Here is a 16,052-nt window from a genome sequence, read left to right as displayed (position 1 = left end):
GGATGGGTGGAATCTGCCAAAACCTTTTTGGCTGTGGAAACCGATCTGGACTCAAATGGGTCCACGATATCTTCCAATTGTGTCCCAATGATCGCTTTTCGCATTCTTTCGTCTAGGTCAGCAAACATTCGCTTTTTTTTAATAATTATTATTAGTATTTAACTAACCGAACCAGCAAAGAAAGGAGAAATCAGAATCAGATATACTTTAATAATCCCAGAGGGAAATTACTGTTTCAGTACAACCGCCATCACATACATCACAAACATTTCAGGGGGAGACGATTTACTGTGAGAACAGATCTAATAAAACAAAACTGCAAAACACTTTCATTAAAAACGGCATTCTGAAACTGCTTTGAAATGTCTATTTTTTTGCTTCACTTTCCAAAGAAAAAAATATGACCCAATACCAATTTGAGGGGTTAAAACTTGTTGGGTTTTGGAACAAATAAACAATATTGTGGACCTCAAGCACCAGGCGTAGCAGAAAGCTGCAGGCAGATGTTCCACACCTCCTTTAATTTTATTCTATGACTGCATTACGTTTGCCACATTCTATATTTTGGGTCATTTTTTTGGCAAACAAATCCAAAATTAAAAGAAGGAATAAGAGAAGTTCCATCATTCACTGTCAGATGTCAAGAGTTGTGGTTAGGACCCCTGATGGCATATCGCTAAATGCGGGCTATGGCAACAACAGCAGGACTTGAAGAAACGATGCTCTTAATTTCAGCGACGAATTAAGAAAGAAAAATGAAGCACAGAATCTGACATTGTGGCTAAAAGAAAAGGCAATTCACCACAGGACGACACTCCGCATGGTTGTGTGACGACTGTATTGTGTAGTGTGAAAGTGTGTCGAATATAACAAGTGATGCTTAAACTGAGAGGACGTGAGAAGTCAAGAGAGCTTTATTTACAGGTTTTATTCTTTCATTCTGGATCCATTTAAAATTCCATTAGGGAATAAAGAAGAAAGGAATCACAGCGATTTGATTCTCTTCACGTTAAACATGCTCAAACAATGAAGGGTTTGATAAAATATTGGACCATAAATCAACCCTTTAAGCAGAATAAACATGCTGTGATAAAATTAGGAGTACCTAACGCTTTTGGCCAGTAAATGTTTAGGCTTCTTAGTTTTCCTAAACGCTACAAAGAGGAACTTAAATACATTCATGATTGTTTCAAACAGTCAATTTTCTGTCTAGGATTAAAAAAAAAAACCTACAAAGTGCACAAGTCTTTCCTGTTTTCCTTTTTGTACAGTGTTAGTAATAGGCAATCACGTTTCAGTTCCCACAGTGCAATCCCATTTCTGTTACACCTTAATGTATTCAAGTTACCGAGGACGCAAGCAAACATCACTTTCAGGTAGAGATGCACCGATCAGACTTTTTTTTTTTTCCTGCCCAATTTCCAGTTTTCTTTGAGCTCTTCGGGACTCCCACATACAAGATAAATGTGATAAAGGTTCCATGATCGAGGTAGTAACTTTGAATTCAATAGAAAAATGGAGCAACTCCCAACGTTGGCCAGATTTATGCTTCAGCACATATGTTCCTGGCCTTAAATGGAGCTCATGCAGTAGGTTGATGCTTGAATGGCCGGAGCTTCGCTGTTTTAATCTTTTTAATGGACAGGAAATAAAATAAAAAAATCAGATTCCTCCCATTATGACCTCTATCCGACTGATCGGTGCAGCTCCATTTTCAGACATTTGTTCTGGAAATATTCACATGTAAAAACGAACACGTTGCACATCAACATATCAGGCTATGGACATGTGTCTCACACGTGTAAACATGACACTTTAAGAAATGTATTTTTTTTTTTTTTAAGAAATGCATACTTTAAAAAAAAAAAATCTTCCATAATATTTTTATCGATCACAAATATTATTTTCAACAAAGAATTGTATAAGTTATTAAACACTGTTGTTTCCCTATGTTATTAATGTAGTAATACATACACAGCTTTTAGTGTTGGGTTAATGTCACAAATTAGCCCACCTAAACTTTTAGGAATTAATCAAATTCCAAAGAAAAAGTGTGGTGTATCTGGAATGCATCCCCCCCCCCCCCCTTAAAATTAAAACCGCTTACAGTTTTGACACAAAGGGCATTCCCTCGTACATGTCGGCTTTTAGCTTAGCCCACTCGGCCAGCCTCTGGATGACGCCCTTCTCCTGGCCCAGCACCCTGGCCGCCTTCTTCAGTTTGGCCTCGTTGCGCTCGAGGTAACGCTCCCCTTCGCCCTTGAGGAGGTTCAGCTTCTCAACGCGGCTTTCGTTCAACGGCACGTCCTCGCTCATGTAGGGGTTGAAGCGGAAGTAGGTGTCCGGCGGCAGGAGGGCGTCCAGCATGGTGTGCACCTCTGAAACGGGGAGTTCACGTTAAGGCTGTGAAATCCACCAAAAACTCACCCTAGGAACGGCTTGTTGCCTACAGGACGGCAGGCGGTTTGTGTTTTTCTCCAGCTATTTCGTTTTACCTTGGTGTTTTAAAGCTGAAACGTAACCTCCCAACAACTAATTCTGATATGGACACGTCTCTGGTGACATCACATGAAGCAAAAAGCAACTGATGCAAGTTTGCTTTACCGTCGCCATCCATGGCAGTATGCCTTATAATGTTGGGTTCACTGGAGACAAAGATAAGCACTATGGAGTAAAACAAACAGCCTTCTTTAGCTACCTGACAGCAACAGGTTGGGGAGGGGCTGTGCTGCATTGCTCTATTTACCATAAACAGGGTTCCCACACCTTGGTGAACATCAAATTCAAGGACCTTTCAATGACTTTCCAGGGCCAATTTCCACAAATTCAAGGACCACACGTGGCGGCATTTACCTACTGTGACCGCTGAATAGGTTATCATATTTTAATACAACGCAAATTCAATAAAAGACTAAACGGCATAGAAGTTGTTGGGTCAGAAGCAATGCAGGAAAGTATACTTAATTTATAGCCTACACTGATATTGATCATATTCATAGCCTACATTTATATCCACAGTACATGGCTATGCCATACTACATTACATATAAGATGTACATTAGCCTACCGTTTCATGGAATTTTATAGAAAAAAGTGCAGCATTGAGATGTTCAGAATTATATCAATTTGTTTCACTTACTTTCATCTTTGATTAAGCTAGTTTTTGACTTTGACTCTGAAAAGTCGCTAAATATAGCGACAAAGTCGCTGAGTTGGCAACACTGCGTGAATGTAACCTATTGGAAGCACGTAGGCCTAAACCGTAGCTTACCAACTAACGAAGAAGAGCGAACGTACTTTTGCAAATTAAAAGTCTGCGGAATCAACATAATTTTAAAAGATTGTGTGGTAGTAAAATAATGACACATGAGTCGTCATCCGTGTGAACTTTCAACCCCACAAAACAATTCAAGGGCTTTCAAGGACAAGGTGTTTTTTTGGCTGTTTTCAAGAACTTTCAAGGGCCTTGAATTAATTTTTTCCGATTCACAAACTTTCAAGGATTTCAAGGACCCGTGGGAACCCTGCATAAAGCTGGAAAAATACTCCCATTACTTCAGCAGTTTCTCTACAATCACATTATAAGGACTTTAAACAGAACAGAAAGCTTTAAAAATCCTTGGTGCTGATTAGCTACATTGAACTATATCCAATTTCTATTTAGTTTTAGTTTGCAGGATAAGTTCTTTACCCCTCTATTGAGCAACAGTAAAGTGAACGAGGCCTTACTTCTAAGCCGACACACGCTGTCCACCTCTCAGGTTGGCTTTTCCAGAGGCACTATTGCTGAGCCACCAGTGAGGGGCCAACGGATCTCTGTACAAACGGACCAGGAGCTCGCTTTTATGATACGACAGTAGGATAGCTTTCTGTTTTTTTTTTTATTATTATTATTCAGAATCAGGTGATGTGGTGAGAAAAAGTTACAGAAGATCCGAGTTCTGAAAAAACACTCAAGAGCTTGCACAGAAGCAGAGCATTAAAAGTGACGTTGGTTACAAAATGAGGGATTCCTTCATCATAAAATCCAGGTCGCCAGCCGAAGTGGGTGTAGGAGTTGGAATGATATCTAAGGGTTAAAGTGTTGTTTTCCAGTCTGTTGTGTGGCCGGATTATGTACCCCCCCGCCTTGTCCTGCATGTGGAAACAGAGCAGCGAGGAGAGCTGCTCTGTTTCCACATTTCAAAAGTATAACGCAAAGCCGCTGATGATTCCACCCTGGATTACAAAGATGGATATAAATATAACAAATATAGTTTTCAATCTAGTCTCTTTTTGTTTTTCTCTGAAACTCTTGCACTAATTACCTGATTACCACACACCTTCAATCGTTTAGGCTACGTTCACACTGCAGGGAAATGTGACCCAAATCCGCTCTCTTTACCCATATGCGACCCATAACAGTCTTTGTCACGGCAGTGTGAACGGCCCAGTTCTGATCTTTTCACCACCCAACCCCCCCAAAAAAAAAAAATCAGATTTGTGCCATTTCCATATGTGGTACTAATTCGGATATGTATCGGATGCTTTCCAAAGCGTGCGCTGTCTGAACTTGCCGTGTCGCATTTTATCCGTCTTTCACGTCACTCTCCTGAACCGTTCAAACAGAATACTGATGACCGCCTCAATTCATAGTAGCATGAATGGCCACCTCAAAAAAATCAGATTTTAGCAAAAAAAAAAAAAAAAAAAAAAGGGGAATTGGGCATCAAGACCTGCTGTGTGAACGTAGCCATATTCATCTCGTTTAATGTGTGTGCCTCTGACTACTCTGTTTTTGGTGAAATTAGATGTACATAGAGTTGATTCGGGCAAATCACACAAATTCATACATTATCTCATAAAGAAACGTTAAAGCATGTTGCATTTCAATGAGGTTTTAACGACAGTGGCACCCACGGTTGAAAACCAAAGATCCTAGAGGAAACCCTGTGTTGTCAGTCTGCATTCACCAGCAGCTTTGACCAATCCCCCCCCGCCCCCCGGATCGGGGCGTCAAGCGCCGATTGGTCTTACCCTCTGTGTCCGTGGCACTGCTGATGACGTGAGCCAGCTTGGTCTTCAGGCTGGTGTAGCTGGTGCTGTTCTTGCCCACGGTCTCGTACCGGCCCGTCCCCAGAGACAGCACGCACTGCAGGGGCGCGTTGGGCCACAGACACTTGCACTCGTGAATGGCCAAAGCCGTGGGGTTGTTGATGAGCAGTCCTCCGTCCTCAAGAGACAGAAAAGAGAGGCTAAGGTAAAGAATGGAGGCTCGGGTTTTAAATATAGCACTCGTGACAGACTTCTGGGGAGAAAGGAGGTGAAGTGGGCAGGCGGTCACAGAGCTACGCAGCTTTGGGGTCTGAGATGTGCTACTCTGGCGAAAAAAATCTGTTTAAAAAGAAGTCAGAAATGACCTATATTCTGAGTCCCACAGCTGTGAGACTCAGAAGCCAGCTTGATTCATGAACTAAAGTGCTGCGCGGTACTCCTAACATGAAGCGACAGTATGCCGAGCAGGAAGCCGTGGAGGGAAACAAAAACGGGGACAATCTGCATAAATGCCAGAGCAGATTTAGCACATGGGGCCTTATCTCAGTCTCTCTCCCCCCCCCCCAAACCCATGCCAGGACCTCTCCTGGCCCCGACACACCTCTGATTCAGTGTCAGATAGAGACTCCTGCTGTGAGGACTTATCTTCAACAGCACAGCGGGGGGGAAAAAAAACAAAGATTACCTCCACGCCTGTAGAGGCGATGCGGGGCTCGTAAAATAATTTGAGCTTCTTAAGCGCGTGGCCTTCGTCTCGGGCCGCACTGTTTAGAAACTGAATTAGTTGTAGAGGCTTTTGAGACGTAGTGGTAACACGGAGACAGTCGGTCAGTACAGTTTTTTTTTTCTATCAGACGATTGTTTTGTGACAGGAAGACCGAGAGGAATACACTCAGACATCTAATAACAGTGTATAATAACACATTTATAACACATTTTGCATGTCAAAATTTCACATCTTTGCAGATCCACGCCGCCAGAGTTTTCGGCTCATTTCTCAAATATAACTACAACAGTTGTTTTGGGTTTTTGCAGATATTCCGTTAATAGACAGATGGACAAAGGAATGCTACAGACGGATAAAAAGAAGAAATGAGTGGACGGACTGATGCGTAATGGGCGACACACGTCACCTAAAGGCACTTTACAAAGTCTGTTCAAATCCTTCAGACAGACTGGTTAAAAGTTTTCTATCTAAGGAAACCCAGCAGACTGACTCACAACATTCAATCCTGAAAGAGCGTAGAGCCACAGTGGACGGTCGCCTGCATTGTGTCGTTGATTTTGCAGCGATTCCCCCCATTCAGAGCATGCATGTAGCGACAGTGGAGAGGAAAACTCCCCTTTAACAGGAAGACAGCTGCAGTAGAACCAGGCTCAGGGTGACAAATGCACAAACAGATGGATGCACGGATGGGGGGGAAAAAGATGCTGGGATCAACAGACTTTTGGCTGGATAAAACATTTAGGACACGAGACAGTGAACAGCTCCTAAAATGTAAATATTTTTTCAGATTCCATTTTTTTCTTCAACCGTTCTCCGGATCTGGAAAAACACCCTGAATCTGATTCCTAACACAAGGCTTCCCAGCTCTGACTTTCAACTTTTTAGCCAAGTCAGGTCTCACTGTGCAAATATTTTCTTTGCATCCAACCTAAAAAAAAAAAAAAAAAAAAATCTCAGCTGGAAAGAAGGAAAAATCTCGACCTCTACGGTAAACCCTAACAGATTCAAGAGCTTCATACCGCTCTCAGTACGTGTCTCTGCGGTGCGTCCGCATGGGGCATTTCGGCTGTTTTGATCTCCTGCGGTGCCATAATTCTCTCTCAAGAAATACCTCTGCTAGGTGCTGAAACACAGAGCAGGCGTGGGACCAGTGGGCGGCAACGTAAGCTCACACTGCACAACTCCGCGAGGAACGCGGATGACAACACAGTCCCCATCGTTTCACGCCTGCCGTCATCCTCCGAGTCCACCGGAGACGAGGGCACACGGAGATGGAAGCTAGCTAGAGCCTTCAGTGAGAGAAATAAAAAAATAAATAAAAATAAAAAACAGTGAGGCCACATGTTTGACTTCTTGCATCTTCAGAAAAGGGTCAGGGCAAATCAAGAGAGTGGGATCGTCTATGGAGCGAAACATAGTCAGAGGCCGGCGGTACACCAGCGCCTGCTTTGGGAAGCAGCAGAGAGGAGCAACGGGGACCAGACTAATTTAGCTTAAGTAGGTTATCGAAACGAAGCTAAGCCTGCAGCCTAATTGCTCACTAATAGGAGCGGCTAAAGATATCTGGCCTCATAATCGAACTTCATAGAACAACAGCAGCGTGTTTGGGCAGCTCCCCTGGAGGCACAAACACGCTCCCATTTAAAAGACTGAAGAGGGGGAGCAAAAAATACACGGCTCCTTATAAATTTTTTTTTAAAAAAGTATCAATTCTGTCATGTTAAGACCACAACCTTTAGCGATCTGCTGGGAGTTTATATGAAGAGGGAGGAAAATGATATGGCGGGTTCAATATACAAATAAAAATTCATTTTCGGCCCCTTTAATCCTACAAACAAATTCAAACTGAATCTCGGTTAAAAACGCAGCTGTTCTGTGAAGGCCTGTTACTGGCCCGCCTGTAAAACACTCTCATTGGTGGTGGTGGTGGTGGCAGCATCATGCTGCGGGGGGGCTTTACACGTTTTTGGGTTGCTTGAACCAGGAGACGAGGACGCTGAAAGCTCGGTTCACGTTCATGGAGCCCCAGACTGAAATCCACCAATACTTGACCAGAATTAGTGAAGAGCTTGAATATTTTTTGTCACTCATTCCAGAAATCTATTTCACTGATGCATTACGCAGAACGAGACGTTTCAACACTTTATTTCTTATAATTTTAATGATTATGGCTTACAGATTCTGAAAACCCCAAATTTAGCGTCTCTGGAGATTTGAATGTTACATAAAGTCAATAGCAGAAATGTCAGGCTTCTGAAAGGTAGGTTTATTTCTATGCACTTGATACATGGTTGAGCCTCTTTCTGCAGGATTCGTCCACACGTAGTGGCTCTTGACGTGCTGACCCCAGCCTCAGTCCACTCCTCTTGAAGCGCCCCCACGTCCTTGGTATGTTTTTGCTTTGCAGCCCTTTCAAGGCTTCAGTTTTCCCTGCTGCTGGTGCAGCGTTCCTACCACGCTTTTTCCTTCCACACAACTTTCTATGTGGTACTTTGTGAAAAAACAGCTTCTTTAGCAATGGCCGCTTGTTGTTTCCCTCCTAGTGGAGGGTAAGCAGTCCTCCCTATGGTTGTGTCGCCTACTGACCCTGACAGTGACGATGTAGAGCAGGGGTGTCAAACATACGGCCCGCGGGCCAGATCCGGCCCGCCGAACAATTTTGTCCGGCCCGGTGGCTAAATGCATTATCATTATTAAAAAAATATAACAATAATTTTTTTTTGTCTTAATGCCAAAAAGAGCTCATCAGATTTGACTTTCACAAGTGGAGCTGTCAGCTTTTGCCATAGTGCTCCGCTTGATTTATGAATGTGAATAGTTTTATTATGATTCATGCGGGGAATATCTCGAATGAAATGGACACTAAAATGGGAAAGTAGGAGAGCAAAGGAAGAACAAGAAGAAAAAAAGAAAAGGTGAAAGAAAGAGGAGATAAAAGGAAGAGAATGATAAAACAATTATTGAAAAAAACATGTACTTCGTTTAATTGAAAATCTGCAGTTCCTATATTGTCCACGAATGGCGCTGTGTTTTAATTAGCAGATTAAGCTTTAGGTGTGGAAAAATTTTAATAATTTCTTAATTTTTATCTGTTTGATGTATTTAGTCATGTAGGACAGTGTTTTTAAGTTCCAAAAAATGTGAATAAATGTTTTTCAACATTGTTTATTCACTGTGATCAGTTCTTATGCATAATGCAAAAGTAAATGTTTAACTGAGTAAAAGTATTGTTGAAATTGGACATACTTTTCTTGAAAACGCTGAGGTTATTCATAATATATTGTGTAAAAGTGAAATTAATTTAACATAAAAATCAACAACAAGTCCACATTTATTAGTTCTATTTAATCTTGCAATGAGTTTACTCATGTGGCCCTCTTGAGATCAGATTAAGCTGTATGCGGCCCCTCAACCAAAAAGAGTTTGACACCCCTGATGTAGAGGGTCAGAAACATTTCACATACTTTTTTGAGTTAATTAGCTGATTAGGGTGTGAACCCTTTAATGCTTCCATTAGAAAAACTTTTCACAATATTGTATTTTTTATTTTTTTTAGGTAATACATCATCTGTAAGCCATGTTTGTCAAAACTAAAAGAAAGAAAGGTTTGAAACATTTCACTCTGTGCGTTATGAAACTATATAGTACATCAGTTTCCCGTTCTGGAATGAGTGACTAAACAAAATTGCTTTTTTTTCTGAGGTGTACATGTGATTTTTGTCTTCTCCTGTTTGTTCTCATGGTTTATGTGAGTCCAGAGAAAAAAAAGTTGCTATCATCCATTAACTAAGACAGTCATTAATCAGGGAGACACAGAGTAAAGTGAAACTAATCACAAAGAGAGCAACGGCGGCGCCAGATTACCTCGCTTTGGAGCCAAGAATGCAATGTTACAATTAACAGTGACTACTGGGATACTTTTCTGAGATCTCTGGATTGGATCACCACCTAATCAGAATATTTCCCCTTCATTCTCTGACCCAAAGCTGCACTGAGCATGGCTGGAACGAACCGTGCCGACCCATCAACCAGCTCCCCCAGCACCGCGGCGCTACCTGATGGAGGTCTTTCCCCAGAACAAATTCCTGAAAGTATCCGGGGGCGGCAGACGAGGCCCGGATGGCCTGCCACATCTTGTGGTCGCAGTCTCCAAGGTAGTGCGACCTGACTCCTGGCATGAGCCTGTAGTTCCTGAACACGTAGGCCTTCAGGGGCAAGCCTCTGTTGACGATGGTGCTCACCGCTGCCACCTAGTGGACAAACACAACACTTAGGGCATGTTGGCTAAAGACAAAAAAAATATCACATTACAGAATATTTGTGAATAAATTAATTGATTACAAATAGTTTTAAATACTAAAGCTATAAAAAAAATAATTGCAATAAAAGAAAGGGACTTACTTTGGGGCAGTGTGGGTCCCTTGCACTGTCAATCATGCGTCCCTCACCCATGCGTTCTCTTAAAAAAAAAAAGAGATCATAAGCACAACAACATATAAACTATCCCCTCCAACAAACAGTAACGAGGACGTGGAGCCAACACTAACTTGAGGATGCTCTCCCACATTTCGCTGTCGTAGAAAGCATGGCTCCAGCCCATCTTCATGGTTCCGACGAAGACGTTCTGTTTGAAGATGTCCGAGCCCAGCTTCCTGTACATGTCCTCACACTCTTCCAAGGGGATCTGGAAAATCCCCAGCATGAAAGCCAAAATGGCACCTGTTGCAAAAAAAAAAAGAAAGATAAAATTCAGATTGGAATTCTTAAGCGACAAAAGGACGACAAAGTCGGGTCGATCCTGAGCGAATGTGGCGTCAGACATCAAACGGCGGCGGTTAAAAAGCCAGACCGGCGTACCCGTGCTGACTCCGCAGATGTAGTCGAAGAGCTGATGGATTGGCTTGCCAGTCAGGTCTTGCAGTTTGTGAAGCGTCTGCAGGGCCAGCAGTCCTCTGCGGCTCAAATTAAAGAAATAAATGCATTACGTTTTTAAAAAAAAATCCTAACAATAATCAGCGTTTTTGTATTCAAACCAACGAACGGACAGCAACAGCCGGTTGCCTCTTTGTCTTCTTCGTTACAGCTGACAATTTCTCAAACGTTGTAAAATACTCTTTGTTTCGATCTTTAAATACACCAGTGGGTTTTATCACATGTGCAGCGTCAGGAAACAATCATAAGTCAACGCTTCTGTTTACATGTAGACCTACAGCCTCCTTTGCCAGCAGCACTGCAAAAACGGATCTAAAAGTAGGTAAAATGTTCTTAAAATTTGTGTTTTTGTCCCAGATTTGAGCAGGTAAATAATATTATCTGCCAATGGAATGAGTATTTTGACCCCTAAAATAAGATAATTAGACATCCTGCACTTGAAATAAGAAGATGGAGATGAGTTGTTCCTATTTTAAGCGCAAAAGTCTTATCATTTTTAAGAAAATATTACTTATTTTTAGGTAATTTTTCGTAGTGAGGATGCCACCTACTCCTCTTTATAGGGTAAGAATGTATGTCGGTGGACCAAGATGGACGTGGAAGAAGGGTGGTTTTGCGCGTGTGCTGATTAGCCCGTATGTTTCGAATCACTGTCCGGTCTCAGTTGTCTGTCAGAGACCAAAAGACTTTTATTAAAAATGTCCTGGAAGTTTAAAGACTTCACATAGTTCCGGTTAAAGCACTGGTACAGTTTAGCAAACTCCTCATGTTTAGAGTTTTTTTTTTAATATATATTAATATTATTAAACCCGTTTATTCCTCCTCATTGTGTCTACTGACACAGGTAAATGTTGTATCTTAGCTAAATTAGTGGGCAGTGGCTAAAGAGCAAAGGCCTCTGCCTCACAGCATATTCATACATGGGTAAAATGAAATCATGGCTTGCTCAGAGGTTCCTCAAAACTTGTTGCTTTAAACAGTAAAGACGTGCTTTAGAGGCATTTCTTTGAAGGGTTCGTTAAGCACATCAACAACTAAGCCACCAGAAATGTTTGTTTTTTTCCCTAATATGTATATTTTCCATTTTTTTCTAAAAATTGTACTCAAATTAAGGTGTTGGGTGCAGAAGCTGCGTCTTGAATTTCAAGTTGACTGGAATTTGATCAGCTGCATAGAACAGCCACGCTTTCCTCTATAACCACTAATGTTTTTTTTATCAAATCAAAAATATAAAAGAGGTTTGTACCTCGTGCCTCCTCCATCTATAGTCAGCACCCGGATCCCTCTGCCTTTGACTGGATCTGTGTAGCCGACCAGCGCCAGAGCCTCCCTGACAGCCGCCTGGAGGGGAAGGTCCCTGGCCTGGCGCAGCCGCAGCAGACACGGCAACACGTTCTCCTGCGAGACACAGCCGTGAGCACGGATGAGAAGAAGGGAAGAAAGAAAGAAAAAAAAAAGCACGAGTCCTGACAGCGAAGCCGGCTGCGGGGAACGCTAAAAGGCCCTGAGTCCACGCCAACCTTGACTGCCACGCCCCGGGTCTCGGGGAACTCCAGGAGGTGGAAGCTGAGCTCCTCCACGCGAGCGGTGAGGAGCGCCACGTCAGCGACCCTCTGCAGACCCTTCACCAGCGCTCTGGTCCTGTTGTCCACGCTCACTCTGGCTATTATCTAAGTAGCAAAGTAGTAAAGCCAAGCAAATATGAAACAACGGAAACAACCAATGATGTGCTGCTAGGTTCTAGCAAAATTGTTTATGCCAAAACTATTATTTGACTCTAAAACATGCACTCCACAAAACAACTGGTGTAATGATAAATAATGATCTATTACGGATGCTTGGTCAGATATATTTCACTTTTCTTATTTTCAGGTAAAACTTTCAGTATCGACAGCATCTTGATTGAACCTGTTTAGGTTTACTAGGTTCACAACCTTTTCCCTCTGACTTAGCAGCTGCTGCCTCTCCTTCTCGGCTTTTTCCTCCTCGCCGTCTGTCTTCTGCGCCGCTGCGTCCGCCGCGCCCTCGGCAAAACCGCCGGCCGGCGACCCGTCCTTCTCGGCCGCCGGCTTTCTGGCATCGCCTCGGAACTTGGGAACCAGGGGCACGAGGTAGCTGCCGACGAACGCCTGGACGCTGGGCCGAGGGTCGGACAGGTAGTGGCTGAAGCCTTTCTTGGGGGAGGCGCTCGGTTCGGGGACATACGGGGCTGCGCCTTCGCCAGCTTGGGGCTCTGCGCCCGGGGCGGGCTTTGGGGAGGGGAGGGCGACGGCGGGCGCGACGGCATCCTCCGTCTTTGAGGCTGGAGCCAAAGCGGGGATGCGGTCGGCTGTTCTCAGGGTGGTGACCCCGGGGACGGGCTCGGGAAGGTGCTGCCGCTGGGCGTTCTCTCCGTCCTCCCCCTGTGCGTTTGGGCCAAAGTAGCTGTCGATGTGGTTGGACAGAGTCTTGTACGTCTCATCCATGTTCGCGGACAGAGCGGCCGGGTGGAACAGCTGCCTGCTCTGCTTTGCCGCGGCCGAGGAAGAGCCAAGAGCAGGTGCGTTGGCCGCCGAGGCTAAAGCGGACGAAGGCCTCTGCGGGGCGACGAAAGGCTTTTCCGTAACCTGCTCCCTCTGCTCATCTGCCTCCTCCGCTGCTCCGTCTATCCCGCCGGCCCTTTCCCGCGTTCCTCCGGAGGCGTTGTCATGGGAGCTCAAGGTCTCGGCTCTGAGCGCCGCTTTCTCGGCATGGGCGCCGCCGGGCTTGAAGCGGGAAAACCTGGAGATGAGGTCCGTGCCGCCCACCGCCTTGGTAACGCTATCGATTGTGGACCTGAGGCGCGACATGCGTCTGACGATGACCCGCAGGAAACATCAGCGAAGGAGAGACGGCAGGAAAGAGGAAAGGCTAGACGGTTTGTTCGGAACGGCGCGGCATCCTGGCATGTTCGCCTTCGTGATCTACGGTTGTCACAGGTCCATTTTTAAAAGGAAAGTTTATCTGTGCCGAAACTCTGTTGTAGCCTCCTCCTGTAATAAAAAAAAAAACAGAAACTTTATTATAGTAGTTATTATAGTTAATACACCAAGAACCCAGCAGAGGGCTATATTATAGATAGATAGATAGATAGATAGATAGATAGATAGATAGATAGATAGATAGATAGATAGATAGATAGATAGATAGATAGATAGACAGATAGATAGATAACAAATAAATACATTTAAAAGTTATGCTTGGCTACTTTGGATTGTCCTGACGTACAGTTAACAAAAAAACAATTTGTTTTAAATAGAACTTGTGTCAAAATTTAATTTTTTTTAACAAAAAAATTAAAACAATTCAGGGTTTCTAGTGGCTGTAAGCAGTTATACTCAGATTTAATAGATATACAAACAGCTACTCTGTGTAACGATTCTAAATAATAAAGTGAGCTCCGTGTTTTGAGCTTGAAACGCTAAAAGAAATACATTTGTGTTGTTACACAAAAACGCCAGCAGAGGGCATCGCCTCCCATCTTGTCGTGACGGCAGGAAGCCGCTAGGTGGCTCCGTTTGACACGCTACTACTCCGGTAACCATGGAAATGGCTCGCGCAACAACACCCGAACCGAAAAACGCGACGGAGCGATACTCCTGCGACATGGACGAAAAAGCCGAGTACGCCCTGCTCAGAAAAGTCCTGCAGGAGGACAGGCTCCGCGACGCGACGAAGGAACAGAGACATTCCGCTTTAAGCGAGACGGACGGCATCGAGTGGGCTTCACGCAAAGACTTCAACGTCGACGTGGGCAAGCAGCAGATTGAGGCGTACATCAAAACGTGGGAGATTCGCCCCTCCTGGATCTGCTACGTGGACTTTCACCGCTCGGTACAGGAGGGCGACTACACGGTCTACCTCTACGAGGCCCGTTTCTCGGCGCCGACGGCCAGGAGACCGATCACGGAGACGGTCAGCGTTTACTTCGCGGTGGAGGTGTCGGCGGCCGAGGCCGAAACGCTGCCGGTGGAGGTCCGCTTCGTGCTGGAGTCCCGGAGGCTCGTACACACGCCGGGGAGGCACCGGCTCTGCGAGAAGTGGCTGACGGACATCACCGACACCAAGGCTGTACTCCAGAGAATGATGGACTTGTAAATCAAGAGGGACGGGGGCGGCCACCATCGGGGTCTCAGAGACATGATCGCGGTTATATAACAGTCCCTGTTTATGGGCGTTGGACTTTTTTCCCTTTGGTCTAAGCCGAAAAGACGTTTCTTCTATTAAAAATTGACCCACATTAGATTAAGGTGTGAATATTAAATGACGATTGAGCGGTAACTTGCTGCAGAGATAGCTCAGAAATAAGGACGTGTTGTTACTTACCGATTCGACTATACTGAACAGCAACGTGAATGTTAAGCTACCGGGTCAGTCAATGGAAATATACAATGGAAAAAAAGATGTAAATAAAGCATCTTCTTACCCGATGACACACAAAGAGGGTTTTCGGAAAGATTTCATTGATCGTGGAGCTGGGATTCCAGCGCTTCCATCGAGGCTAGTTGTGAATGGTAAACAGGAAATGGAGTGCTCTTCTACTTTAGGAGAGCCGGTGAAAGTTACTGCCACCTACAGGGACGGAGGACAAAGGAGCAAAAAAAAAAAAAAAAAAAAAACAACAATGTCAACTCCTTTGCTTCATTAAATTAAATAAATTAAATGATATGATTAAAAAACACATTACAAACTGTAATATAAAAATATTAGATCAAGTATAGGGAAATTGTGATTTAATACATTAAATGTTTGACCAATACTGGGTAGCATACCTCATACCTTTCAGCTTGTGTTAAAATATCAGCAAGATTCATATTTGAGAGAAGGTTGAACGAGCTATAACTCCCTTCCTAATTTATCTGTCTTCGTAGGACATCGCTCCTTTTGATGCATCAGAAGAACTACATTGACGGACAAACAAGCCAATAGTCATATAAAAACAAATCGAAAACGGAAGGGATGATTTAAAGAACAAAATTACCCCAGCAATATTGCAATCTTTTTGTGTAATTTAGCTTTTTAATCTTCTTAAAATGGCTAAATTTCTCATCCTTTTAAGAAAGGATTATGTCCTATTTTTTAAAAAGGCTAAATGAAAAAAATCACTGGTGAAACTGTATTTATGTATTTTCTCACTTATTTGTGTATTTATTTTTATTTAATTTTGTAGGGTTCGTTGTTCATTCATGTTTTTATCACTTAAGGCAGCTGGCAAAATTAAAATTCTTTCTGTCAAGACAACTCTTTGAAACAGTGATCCATGCTTTTATAACATCCCGCCTGGATTACTGTGATGGACTCTATGTTGGAGTGAATCAGTCTTGGCTTTCTCGTCTACAGC

At 43.6% G+C, this 16,052-nt stretch overlaps 1 protein-coding gene across 2 annotated transcripts; it reads right to left on the bottom strand.

Moving 5' to 3' along the window:
* Positions 1-474: 474 nt before the first annotated feature.
* Positions 475-15,245, bottom strand: pnpla8 (patatin-like phospholipase domain containing 8). 2 transcript variants are annotated; one of them, XM_012878867.3, is made up of 10 exons: positions 15,138-15,245; positions 12,628-13,704; positions 12,214-12,363; positions 11,940-12,091; positions 10,619-10,719; positions 10,309-10,480; positions 10,163-10,220; positions 9,817-10,011; positions 5,017-5,212; positions 475-2,378 (listed from the first exon to the last, which is right to left on the bottom strand). In XM_012878867.3, exons 2-10 carry the CDS (start codon positions 13,519-13,521, stop codon positions 2,104-2,106), a joined length of 2,193 nt encoding a protein of 730 aa, XP_012734321.2. In that variant the 5' UTR covers positions 13,522-13,704; positions 15,138-15,245; the 3' UTR covers positions 475-2,103. The 2 variants fall into 2 exon arrangements, with proteins under 2 accessions (XP_012734321.2, XP_012734322.2); XM_012878868.3 differs by having other exon boundaries at positions 10,619-10,713.
* Positions 15,246-16,052: the final 807 nt, after the last annotated feature.

This window comes from Fundulus heteroclitus, unplaced genomic scaffold (assembly GCF_011125445.2).
Source record: "Fundulus heteroclitus isolate FHET01 unplaced genomic scaffold, MU-UCD_Fhet_4.1 scaffold_176, whole genome shotgun sequence".
Lineage (NCBI taxonomy): Eukaryota > Metazoa > Chordata > Actinopteri > Cyprinodontiformes > Fundulidae > Fundulus > Fundulus heteroclitus.
The sequence above is the reverse complement of the archived record's forward strand: the minus strand, read 5'-3'. Positions and strand labels throughout refer to the sequence as shown.

What these genes read in the sequence shown, in the direction of transcription:
- pnpla8 (XM_012878867.3), bottom strand. Translation starts at nt 13,521, where the DNA reads ATGTCGCGCCTCAGGTCCACAATCGATAGCGTTACCAAGGCGGTGGGC. An exon ending in CATCTGCGGAGTCAGCACGG is followed by an intron (nt 10,481 to 10,618) that starts GTACGCCGGTCT and finishes TTTTTGCAACAG; the next exon opens with GTGCCATTTTGGCTTTCATG. An exon ending in GGGACCCACACTGCCCCAAA is followed by an intron (nt 10,012 to 10,162) that starts GTAAGTCCCTTT and finishes TTTGTCCACTAG; the next exon opens with GTGGCAGCGGTGAGCACCAT.